Source organism: Canis lupus, chromosome 25, assembly GCF_003254725.2.
Source record: "Canis lupus dingo isolate Sandy chromosome 25, ASM325472v2, whole genome shotgun sequence".
In the NCBI taxonomy this organism is placed as follows: domain Eukaryota; kingdom Metazoa; phylum Chordata; class Mammalia; order Carnivora; family Canidae; genus Canis; species Canis lupus.
The window spans coordinates 11,521,705-11,534,400 of record NC_064267.1 but is presented as its reverse complement, the minus strand read 5'-3'; the positions used below and the strand labels follow the sequence as shown (position 1 = coordinate 11,534,400).

The window sequence follows — 12,696 nt, the reverse complement described above, 5'->3', positions numbered from 1 at the left end:
GGCTCCCGGCATGGAGCCTGCTTCTCCTTCTGCCTGTGTCTCTGCCTCTTTCTCTCTATGTCTATCAAGAATAAATAAATAAAATCTTAAAAAAAAAAAAAAAAAACAACTAGCTATCACTAACATAATCCCTAGCTACTCAGAAAATGGGAAGTTTTCCCAATTACTGGTACTTAATACAAACTAACATCAACTTTAGCTTTTAGCATTCTGTTGCTGGGGGAATGTTGCTAGGGGTCACTGAAACAAAATGAAATTCTTACACTACATCCCAAAGCAAATAGGATTTATGGATTATTTGCAGTTTGGGATGTAGTCTTCATAGCATGAATGACTTGTAGTGGCCTAAAGATTTTTTAGTAAAGGACACTCAAGAATGAACTCTTCCTAAAGAGACAGCCTTCTCTTATGGAAGTAGTCAGTTGCCTTCAAAATGTTTTTGAAGAGATATGAAACGTGTGAAAAATACGACCATAGGGTATTTCTCAAAAAGCAAACACGTTAGACTATATAATCAAATGAACATGTTCCTTGTAAAATACTTATTATAGTTAAATGGGAACATTATATTTTTACATTCTTATAATTTTGCCATTGTTTTTAGGCCTCAGCTTTTAAGCCATCCAAGAAGATTGTTTTTATTTATACTGTCATCGGCATTTTAAATCACAAATGACATGGCCCTATCCAGTTATTTTTATCATTTACCACACCCAGCTCTGGTAAGTTTGAGTCATTTCCAAAAATCTAGTCTTCTCTTGAAGAATGAAGATTTGCTACCACGATATTTTAGAAATGTGATTAGGGCACATAAATAAATCTCAAAAACATGGTATAGCTTAGAACAAGCCTTGTTTTTACCAAGGTAACTATTTGGGAAGCAATGTTCATTTAAATTATCAGGTGAAGGAGAAAAAAATCTCATCCTTTCATCATACCTCACAGTTCTTCCATCCAGAAATGGAAATATTGCTGCATTTGTAAATACTACCATTAAAGAACACATAAATAATCTTGGAAGTTATCCTCCCTATTAGTAGGTAATTATGGGTTTCAAACCCCCAGACTTGCTTGAGGGTTATCCTAACAGAGTATCCAATGGAATGAAATACGAATTTGGTGCATTTTAATGAAGGATAAGGAGGGAATATATTAATCTCAAGGTGGACTAAAGGCAACAGTAAGAAAATCCAGAATGAGAGGACACAAATCAAATCCTACTGAAATGGGTATTGATTAGATCATAAACATGAGATTTTAAAGAGCCTAAGTTGACTATTTTGGGACAAGTCACAGCACCTTAGAGAACTTTTTAAAGTCTCAGTTTCCCAATATTAAAATAATATCCTCATTTTAACTGTTTCATAGGATAGTTGGGAGGAGAAATGAAAACTGCCTGACTGCTTTTGTAAGCTGTGAAACGCTTTGGAATTTGAGGCATCATGAGAGTAATTGCCAAGATCTTCATCATATAAGTAGAGGGATGCATGAGGGAGAGTGCTAAAATAAGTAATATTAAAGGTAATAAGATCTACTAAAGTTGTGAGAAGTAAAATGCCTTCTACACAGAAAGGTGGTTAAAATTATTTTGTAAATAAAAATTTTGTTTACTTAGTGGCAGAGAGATCATTCAATCCTCAAAACAGCCTCATAAAGTAGGCATGACTTCCATTTTAAAATTTAAGAAAATGAAGCTAAGAGAGGTTAAGAGACTTGCTAACAGCCACATGGATATAATCTAGTAAAAACTAGGTTTCGAACCAGGTATTTTAATTTAAATCTAGTGTACTTTAGTGTCTCATTAACATTACATTTTGTGTTCATAACACAAGCTTCAGCCTCAGAGGATATTCTGTGCAATGTATTAAGTTTTAACACATTAACTGTTTGTAAAGCATTTTACAGTATTTCTGCAAGACCTACCACGTGGGCAGCACTGAAGGCGGTGGCAATACGAAAGAGGAGGAAGGAAAAACAAGAGAAAGGAGTGACTGGAAGCTGAGTGAGGAGCGCTGTAAAAATGCTTTTTACTGTTGAATATTACGGAGGAAGCATAAAATGGCTGAAAAGTAGCTAATAATTTGCTAATGAGTATCAGTAGTAGCCGTTGGTTAAAAACAACAACAACAACAACAACAACAACAACAACAAAACTTTAACAAAGCAAGGGCAATATAAAAAACCAAACCAAACCAAACCCAAAACAAAGCCAGGGCAATGTCTGATTATTCTCAATTAAGGTATGAATGGAGATGAAGAGACTGGCTATGAAAGGATGATTCAAATAAATTGCCTGTGAAGAGAAGTTAGGACAAAAGAAGGAAACAAATGGGAAGTGAGGGTTTTCTATCTTTAAAATCCAATTTCATTACGGAAGCAGGCACATATTCTTATCAAAGCTGAAACATCACAGCTAAAGCTAAAGCCGCCCGTTCACCACTGCTCCTTATCTCTATCTTGTTAGCAATGTAATGTTTATCCTTCCAGTCTTTTCTATGCACATTTATATACATCATTGTAGGAAACATATTTTATTTTAGATAAAAGGTGCTATATTCCATATTTACCTGCATTGTGACTTTTTCATTTAACAACAGCTCTTGGAGAGTAATGGTACATATAGATCTAGCTCTATATATATGAACATTTATGTTATTTCCAATTGCACTATTATCAACAATGCCTCAAATGAACATTGTGATGTATGCCTCCTTGAGCACAAAAGGGTTTTTCTAAGGGAGATACCAAGAGTGGCATTGTTGGGTCTTGGGCATAGAAAATTTTACAAATATTGCCAAATTGCCCTCCAGAGTGGCCATATTAGTTAGCCCTCCTACTAGCAGTGTTTCTTTCTTGTATTTTTATAAATGAAAACAAAAACATTTTTGTTTCTGATTACAAAAGGCTCACAATAGAAAGGAATGGATGCCTTAAACATTATTTCAGTGTCAGACTTTATTCACATACTACGAGGGGAGTCAGAGAAGATGCTGGATAGAGACCCCTGAGGAAATGTTAGGAAGTTTGGAGCATGAGTGAAAGGATCAGTCCTAGATGAAAGAAAGGGCACCTGTTCTAAGGACATAGGCAGTGCTTTCTTTTTTTTTTTTTTTTTTTTTTTTTTAGTGCTTTCTTTTTATGGCCATATGAAGTAGAAAGCAAGGTAGAAGGGCTGGGATGGGGGAAACTGAAGAATGCAGACACATTTGACTGAGACAGTGTTCCCCAAAGTGTCTGAGGAACACTGAGTCCACAAGATGAGTTTAAGAAAAAAGTGTGGGGATCCCTGGGTGGCTCAGCGGTTTAGCGCCCGCCTTCAGCCCAGGGCGTGATCCTGGAGTCCTGGGATTGAGACCCACATCAGGCTCCCTGCATGAAGCCTGCTTCTCCCTCTGCCTGTGTTTCTTCCTCTCTCTCTGTGTATCTCTCATGAATAAATAAATAAAATCTTAAAAAAAAAAGTGTTAAAAATTATGGTAAATTCTGCTTGTCAAATCCTGGTTTGAGAGAATTACAACGCATCAACATATTCAAAACTCTGGAAAAGACAAAGTCGTTTAACTTGGCATTTCCCAAACTTTCTCAACAGTAGAACCTTTTACTTTGTATAAAAGCAGTTAATATACTGCTGAACCAGTCATCTGTGAAATATACTTTGGGAAAATTTGAAGAAATGGGCCACAAATGAGTATCTAGCCTGTCTTCACAAAATTATTTGAAAACAAGATGAAATAAAAAATACACAGAGCAATTTAACATCCATGTACTCCTCAGAATTAAAAGGTTAAAATTAAATTGTAACACATTTTTAATGCTTATTTTTCTATTGTAGAAATAATATATGTTCATGATACAAATTTGGAAAGATAGGAAAAAACTACTCTGTCATTTTAGCACCTTAGTAAAACCACTGTTAATGTTTTAAGGCAGTTATTTTGTTATTTCTATTAGGTTTTCTATGTTTACATCATTATAATAACACTGCACATACAATTTTGTATCATGTTAAGTATTTACATTGTATTGTAAGCACTACTGTTTATCGTCATGGCTGCTTTTTTAATGGCTGCATAATATTCCAAGTGGATAGTCAACTATTTAGCCATTCTCTGTTTTAGAATTTACATTGCTAGCAACTTTCTTTTTTGACTTTCATATGAAATATTGCAATAATTACATGGGAGCATAAAATTCCTTATTTATGGTTATTTTATTATTTACCAAGTAGAATAATAATAAATTAAAGGTAATGTACAGGGATGCCTGGGTGGCTCAGTGGTTGAGCATCTTCCTTTGGCTCAGGTCGTGATCCCTGTGTCCTGGGGTCGAGTCCCACATCGGGCTTCCTGCATGGAGCCTGCTTCTCCCTCTGCCCAAATCTCTCTCTCTCTCTCTTTCTCTGTGTCTCTCATGAATAAATAAATAAAATCTTAAAAAAAAAAAAAGGTAATGTACATTTTAAAGGGTTTTGAAAAAATACTGCCTATTTGCTTTGAGGGTGGGCAGAGGGAGAGGGGTGTATCAGTAATGTATTAAACTGTTTGCTTTGTTTCCCTCCAATTTAATTCGGGTTTCATTTTGTTAGCACTAGTTCATTTTTTCCAGCTGGACATTTACAAATCCCAATTTGTCATTTATTGCATTATACATCCCCAGTGGTTTTGCAATAATTGCAGACCAGCCTGCTGAACATGCTATATGTTTCTGCATGTAGGGAGCAGATAACATTTTTTCATAAAATGTTAAGATCGGAGTCCAAAGGAAGATTGTAAAGACCATGTAGACATGTATCAACTTATCTATACTCTTTGGATATTGTTTACGGAGCTCCAATGGCACCTTTATCAACATTTTGATTATGACTAATCAAAGATACTTAAATCACCTCACTATAGTATCTCAGTCCATTTTTCTCCATCTTGTTCACAATGATTCAATGGCAAGCTCTGTCAAATGGAGTTTTTTTTAATTTTTAATTTTTTAAATTTTTTATTTTTTTTTTATTTATGATAGTCACACAGAGAGAGAGAGAGAGAGGCAGAGACATAGGCAGAGGGAGAAGCAGGCTCCACGCACCGGGAGCCCGACGTGGGATTCGATCCCGGTCTCTAGGATCGCGCCCTGGGCCAAAGGCAGGCACTAAACCGCTGCGCCACCCAGGGATCCCAGTTTGTTTGTTTGTTTGTTTTTTTTTAAGACTTTTCTTTTATTTCTTCATGAAAGAGAAAGAGAGAGAAAGAGGCAGAGACACGGGCAGAGGGAGAAGCAGGCTCCATGCAGGGAGCCCAACATGGGACTCGATCCCAGGACTCCAGGATCTGGGTCGAAGGCAGGCACTAAACCAGAGCCACCCAGGGATCCCCTGTCAAATGGAGTATTGAGAGATGATTTATCATCGGCATTTCCCTCATGATTCCCAGGCTGTACTTTACACATTTTTGTGTGTCAGAGCCTAGCGCAGACCTTGCTCGATACATAGTACACAGCTTCTCAATAAAGGTTTATTTGAATGATATGCTTAATTTGGCATGAATTTAATGAACCTCTGTTGTCCACCATAGACACCACTTTCCAAGCCATTAATAAACATATATGGTTCATTTAGGAATGGCAAATGTGTAATGGAAAGGGCACTTAAAAAAAAAAAAGGTTTTATTTATTTGGGAGAAGGAGTAGAGTGAATGGGACAAGCAGACTCTGGGCTTAGCGTGGAGCCTGACATAGGGCTTGATCTCAGGACCCTTAATTGTGACCTGAACGGAAATCAAGAGTTGGTTGCTTAACTGACTGAGCCATCCAGGTGCCCTCAGAGAGCATGTTTTATAATTAGAAGTCCCTGTAAGTTGGCTTTGCAACTTACAAATTGGTAATTGTGTGTAAATCCAGACCTTATTCAGTTTGTTCATATACAAAACAGTGATAACCCATTTTCTTTACTTTCCTCATTGGGTTCTTATAAGAATTAAAATATTTTTCTCTAAAGGGAAATCTGGTCATGTCATTACTTGACTTTTTAATATATTTTTTTAATTTTTATTTATTTATGATAGTCACATACACAGAGAGAGAGGCAGAGACACAGGCAGAGGGAGAAGCAGGCTCCATGCACCGGGAGCCCGACGTGGGATTCGATCCCAGGTCTCCAGGATCGTGCCCTGGGCCAAAGGCAGGCGCCAAACCGCTGTGCCACCCAGGGATCCCCCACTACTTGACTTTTTAAAACCCTGTAATAACTTTCCATTGCTCTCAAGAAAGAGTTAAATCCTTTAACATACCATACAGAGACTTTTGAGATATGGTCCCTGTTCAATTCTCCACCATCACTATTCTAACAATGAAAGCTCTTTTACTGCAGGGCCTTTTGCACAAGCTGTTTGCTTTGCCTGTAAAGCTATTTTCCGCACCCTTCTATGTTGATTACTATTAGCAGCAATACTACTAATAGTAATATCTAAAATCTACCGAATTCTTACTAGGCATGGGACATTTTACAGTAGTTTATACTTTATGAAGTAGATACTATTATGTGTTTTACAGATAAGGCACAGAGAAGGGAAGCAACTTACGGAGAGTAACACAGCCATTAAGCCTCAGCTTACAAATTCCCATCTGATTGCAAAGGAGACCTTCTCAACTTCTGCTATTTGAGCATCAACTTTCTACAGAAAGTCTGACATCTTTAATATCCTCTAATAGCCAATCTGATAAGATTAGCACTTAAGACACTGCTTTATAATTGCCTGTGTGCTTTATGTCTGGCTCCTCAACCAGCGGAATAAACAATCCATTTGAACTCAGACAAGACTGCATCTAGTTTACTTTTGTTTCTCCAGCTCCTAGCAGTTCCTGCTACACATAATGGGCATTAATAAATATTTGCTGAATAAATAAATATATGAAAGTGTTTTTAAACAAGAGACATAAAACAATGTTATTTTTGAATTCAGTTAAGGAACATCACCAGGCTTACCAGTTTGTGATGTATGAGATCCAGTTTTCCCCCTTTCTGCAGTGTAGTACACCTGCTCATATCCATTCTTCTGTCATCTCTTCTGTTTGCCACAATTCTTAAATACTGCCCACAAATATTCCCCCTTCACAACTCTGAAACTGCTTTTTGAGAACATCTTTTACAGAGGAGAAAAACTAAAATGTTAAAATTACTTTTCCCTTCCTGCCAAGGCTTGAAAATTCCTGAAAAAAAAAAAATTTTTTTTTTTTTTTAAATACAGCACAGCGAAACAGGAGATCGCCGAGGGAGGAAAAAAAAAAAAAACCAAACTATCTTTTAAAAACTGGAATTTCAAATCAAGACTAGGCTGATTAGAGAAAAGCAATCTAGCACATTTATAAATGAAACCTTCTGGCGCTGCCTAGGCAGTGTTGTCCCCAGGTGGCATCTTATTTTTCATAATATTTTACTGAAGCCTTTCAGTAATATAAATAGAGGAAACAGGTGCTGCACCGAGCAGGGGGTTTGTCCAAATCAACCTTTTTTGGCTCAGTTTTTTTGAGAGAAGGCCCAGAAGTGAAGGTAATCAGTCCTGCGGCTCTCATCACCTTCAAGGCGAAGGGAAAAAGAGGAAGGTGGTGAAAAAAGAGGGAGAGGAAGTGTGGCAAACAGATGAAACCATCCCTCAACGAGAGCAAGGGCGCGGGCTCCTTCCCAAGGCGCGGCCCCTCAAACTGACCGTTTACATTCTGCTAATTTTGTCTTTTCGATTAAAAAACGACGCCTGGTTTTGTAAGTGAGAGGATATACAAAAATAAGAATAAAAAAAAAAAAAGAGAGGCAGGCGTCCGTCTCGTGAGAACTCCGCCACCCGGACCCGCGCCCGCGGAGGCCACCGCCGACCGTCCGCGAACCCGCCGGCCCGCTCGATGCCCCGGGGGCCGGACGCCCGGCGCGGCTTCCCCTCGCGCTCCCGCTACCCACAAGCCACCGCGCCGCGGCGCGCCTGCGCAGCGGCCACGGCCCTCTCAGGAAGAGGAAAATGGAATAAACAAGTCGGAGGAACCAGAGCGCGAGCGAGCGAGTGGAGGCAGAATTTAAAAATAAACCGGCCTCTCCACCCTCCCAGCCCGCCCGCCGCCGCCGTTCCCCCTTCTCTGGCCCGCGCCCTCGAAGGCCCCGTCTGGGCCCGTGCGCCCACCCCGTCGTCCCGCGCGGCCCCTTTAAGAAAAGAGAACGAGAGAGTGAGTGAGAGAGAATCCCAACTCTCCCCCTCCCCTCCCCTCCCTCCTACCCCCTCCTCCCTCCCCTCTCCCCTCCCCCCCTCTCCCCGGGCGGCTCCGGCTCCCGCAGCGGGACGGACCCACCCGCCCAGGCTTTTATCCGGCACCGGCAGCGTCCTCCTTCCCTCCCCGGTCTATGGTGGCGGCGGCGGCGGCGGCTCCTCGGGCGGCAGCGGAAGACGAGGCTGCGGCGTTGCCATGAACAGTGGCGGCGGCCTCCCGCCCCCCTCGGCCGCCGCCTCCCCTTCCTCCTCCTCGCTGGCGGCGGCAGTGGCGGTGGTGGCCCCGCCGGGGGTCGGGGGTGTCCCCGGCGGGGCGGCGGCGGGAGTGAAGCTCAAGTACTGCCGCTACTACGCTAAGGATAAGACTTGCTTCTACGGGGAGGAGTGTCAGTTCCTGCATGAGGACCCGGCCGCCGGAGCTGCCCCGGGCCTCGGCCTCCATAGCAACAGCGTCCCCCTGGCTCCGGCGGGCGCGCCCGTGGCCGCCTTTCCGCCCGGAGCGGTCCCGGGCGGGGGAGCCGGGCCGCCCCCGGGGCCCAAGAAGCCGGACCTGGGGGGTCCGGGTGCAGGAGCCACGGCCGGCGGAGGAGGCAGCAGCGGCGTTCTCGACGGACCGCGGCTGGCAAGTGAGTCTGGTCCGGGCTGGGAGGGCTGCCCGGGCCTCGGGGCGGCGGCGGAGGGAAGGCCTGCGGCCGGAGGGGGCCCGGATGAGGCCCTGCAACGAGCTTTGCCCGCGGGGCCCCCCCCTCCCCCTTCACCTCCCTGGGCGATCTGGGAGGCCTAGGCCGGGCCCGAGCCCTCCTTCCGTCTTCCTGCTTCCCCTCCCCACGGCCCTCGGCGAGCCGGGGAGTAAGGGGAGGCTAGGTTCCCCGGAACGTGGGTGGCTGGTCTGGGGTGCTGGGAGTGGGGGCGGGGAGGAAGGGGGATGGGCTGCGGCGTGCGGTGTGTGAGAAAGGGGGTGTCGTTTCCGGGGGGTGTGGAAAGGGGCTGGGTTTGCAGGCACATGTATTTTGCGTGCCCGTGTGGAGTGGTATCTGCCGAGTGTTGAGGTTCCCCAGTGGGTGTGTGTGGGTAGGGGGCGGGAGGTGATGGGCGGGCTTAAGGCTTCCCGGAGTAGGTTGGAAGAACGGAAAAAGTTTGTGTAAGGCTTATGGGAGAAAGATTTCTCCAGGCAGGAAATGCTTTCTAAGGATTAGGCGTGAAGGGACAGTGGCTTTTACGTCGTGCTTAGGTTTAGTCGAGAGAGTTCAGAGTAGGCATTTCTCAAGACTTGCATTTCAGCGTAGTTTTCCTGAAGCCAAGAATAAAGTTTGCTGGGTGTGGGTAGGGATCCTGTGCTCTGCAACTTTGTATCAAGCCAGCTCTTAGCACCGAGCCTTGAAAACGAGTCCTGTGCAGCGTCCGCTTGTGTGCGACTGAGCGCTTGGTTCGAGTGTCTTAGGGCTGTTGGTATTTTTTACTTTTTCACTTGTCATTATCAATAGTCTTGCAACTTTTTAGTTGTGAGTAGAGCTTACGATTATTAGTGTAAATGCAATCTATCTTGCAGAATGTTGCCCTTAAGCAAGAAGGAGAGCAGGTGTCAGATTTTTGTTTCTGCTTCTCAGTGTGTATTGACTGGTTCTAAACCGAAAGGGGAAGTCTTTCTTGGGCATTCTAAACAGTTTTTAGATCTTAAAATGATTTGATAGGCAATTAACTTGGACATTAATACATTTTTGTCAGTTTTTTTTTTTTTAGCAATTATTTGCTCTATGAGGATTATTAAGTGTTTTCCCAGAGATTTACTTTCTAAAGAAGATTGTTGTGATGGACTTGACTTTAATGCAGATGTATTTGTCCAGATTGATGTTCTCAGAAGATTAATTTGTAACTTGAAGTGTTTTGTAAAGAATGGTTACTTTATTGTTGGAAATTTATCACTTTGGACTAGCAACTTTGCATTTTCAAGGTAAACTTTTTGCTGGTTGTGTGAGCTGTGGCTCAAAGTAATTTGATCAATGTTTGAATAGTACAGGGACCTTGAAGGGTAGTTTTGTTACATACAGAAAGGCATTTTAAAAAATGCTGGCATCCGATTTAATGTGGTATCTTTCTAGCATTTTCTAATACGAAGAGGTAGTAGATTTGGGACATGAAACATAAGGCAGGGTGACAGGATATTGCAAACAGGTGAAGATGGCAGATGGAGGAAAGATACTGGCAATGGCTCAAAGGTGAGGATCATTCCATACCTCAGAAAAGGAAAGTAATTGGGATAATAGGGTTTTGAGAGAATAGGTAGTTATTGCAAAAGAAAGCATTTAAAAATCTTATAGTCATTTAACAGACATTTGATTAAATAACTGAGTTATGTATGTAGGTTCTCTAGGGCTTGCTTTAACTTGCCTGGGTGAAGCCTGAGTCTCCTCTTTTCTGCTGTGGATTTCTTGGTAACTGAGTAGTATGTAAGTTCTGACTCCTTTTAGATGGGAGCAAATTGCTTCCTATCAGTGAGTGGCAAGTAGCTCAGGAATCAGGAAAGAGGTTTGTGTTGGTGATTTAATGGCTGCTTTGGAGTTTTACACTTAAATTTAAATTTTTAGTTTGCCTTTTACCGTTTACTGGGTTCTTTGCCGTATCTTTGAAAACAGCCTTGATTTGTTAAGTGCATGAGGCAATTAAACTAGACAACACATCCTAAGAGGTCATGCTGTCAGGAGAAACTTAAATTTTGTTAGTTGCTGACGATCATCTAGCATCACAGCTTTTTTTTGCTTTTATTTTTTTTCTTTGCTATTCTTTAAAGCTAAGATTGTACAGTGTTTCCTTAGCCGAGAGGTCATAAACCAATCTGCTCTGATAAGTTAAATCTGCCTGCAGAAATATTTTTGTTTGGGCTCCATGTAATCTTCTGTGTGTGGGTACGTGTGTGTGTGTGTGTGTGTGTATTAAAAGCTTTTACTGAGGTATACATACCCAAGGAAAAGCGTATAAAATCATAAGTTTTTGGAATTTCCACAAGATGAACACATAACTTATAATCAGTACTGTGATCAAGTAATAGGACATAATCTGTATCCCCCAGAAGTCCTGCTCTTGTTCCTCTTCATCAGTATCCTTTCCCATATCTAATTTTTTTAAAAAAGATTTTATTTATTCATGAGAGAGAGAGAGAGAGAGAGAGAGAGAGAGAGGCAGAGACACAGGCAGAGGGAGAAGCAGACTCCATGCAGGGAAGAGAGAGAGAGAGAGAGAGGCACAGAGACACAGGCAGAGGGAGAAGCAGGCTCCATGCAGGGAACCTGATGTGGGACTCAATCCTGGGACTCCAAGATCATGCCGTGGGCAGAAGGCAGGCGCCAAACCGCTGAGCCACCCAGGGATCCCCCCCATATGTAATTTCTGATTTCTAACCCTACATTCTGACACTGTAGATTCATTTTTCACTTTTTTTGTTCTTTCTTTGAACTTTATAGGAATGAGCTGCTTTCTTTCAGCATTTTGTGAGATCCATTCACTGTGATGTAGAAACAGCTTCTGTAGTCTCATTCTTGTATATTGTTACATTGCATGAATATACCACATTTTATTTTCTCATTTTACTGCTGGCTAGCAGTGGAATGTTTCTAATTTTTGCCTGTTAAAAACAGTTTTGAACATTCTTGAACATAGTTTTTAATGAATAAGTATGTCTGTGCATTTTTGTTGGATCACCTTTGAGTTGAGTTACTGGGTCACACTAGGGTATGCCCGTGTTCAGATTTAGTAGATGATTTCTGAAGTGGTTGTACCATATTTACATTACATGTGGCAGTGTGTGACAGTTCTAGTAGCTCTACATTCTCACCAATACTTGGTATTAGCTGTCTTATAATTTTAGCCATTTCAGTGGCTTAAATTTATAGTATAATTTTTTGTTGTATGTGTGTGGATTGTAGTTAGTTAACATTTAAAAAATCCAAACATATATGGCATTTTTAGGGATTTGAGTTTTTGACCCTTGCTTTAGTACTTCACATTTGCAGAATTGCTTTGTTAGTCTTTCAGACTGAGTAAAAATTTACAAGGTAAATGCAAGAGAAAATTTTATCCTTATTTTGCAAGCATTGGAAAGCTGAAGCACAAAGGCTTTTTCTTCCTAATATACTTAGTTGCAGTGATGTTTCAGTCTTGCGAAAGAACTGTATTTTAATTTGTTGCTTACCTTTCATGTGTAGAGTTACGTTTTCTTAGTTCAGCTCGCCGGCTCACCTGGCAATGTAGTAGTAAATGTGTTCTGGCATTCAGGATTGTTGTTTGGGAAATAGTTTATTTTTTAAAAGAAGTATTTAAGTTTATTTTTGTTTTTGATTTTAAGAGAGCCCTTGGGAACGGGGGTTGGGGTGGGAGGCAGAGGGAGGAGAGAGAATCTTATGACCTAGCCCTGGCAGGGCTCCATCTCACAACCTGGAGACCATGACCTAAGCCAAAATCAAAA

At 41.8% G+C, this 12,696-nt stretch overlaps 2 protein-coding genes across 13 annotated transcripts in view; one reads left to right on the top strand and one right to left on the bottom strand.

The window, feature by feature from the left end:
- Positions 1-7,917, bottom strand: part of FLT3 (fms related receptor tyrosine kinase 3) — a 120,199-nt gene extending 112,282 nt beyond the window's left edge. For all 5 annotated transcript variants that reach the window (XM_025462618.3, XM_025462617.3, XM_025462621.3 and 2 more), the window contains exon 1: positions 6,971-7,917. The gene's annotated coding sequence lies outside the window, so the exon portion shown is untranslated. The remainder of the gene's footprint in view (positions 1-6,970) is intronic.
- A 345-nt stretch (positions 7,918-8,262) lies between these two features.
- The window catches only part of PAN3 (poly(A) specific ribonuclease subunit PAN3), a 134,843-nt gene continuing 130,409 nt past the window's right edge, over positions 8,263-12,696 (top strand). For 4 of the 8 annotated variants that reach the window (XM_025462629.3, XM_025462628.3, XM_049101442.1 and 1 more), the window contains exon 1: positions 8,270-8,863. In XM_025462629.3, the coding sequence (XP_025318414.3) occupies positions 8,434-8,863 (430 nt within the window). In that variant the 5' untranslated portion in view covers positions 8,270-8,433. Of the gene's footprint in view, positions 8,864-12,696 lie in introns of all 8 variants that reach the window. The other 4 variants (XM_025462627.3, XM_025462624.3, XR_003142299.3 and 1 more) reach the window with 3 other exon arrangements.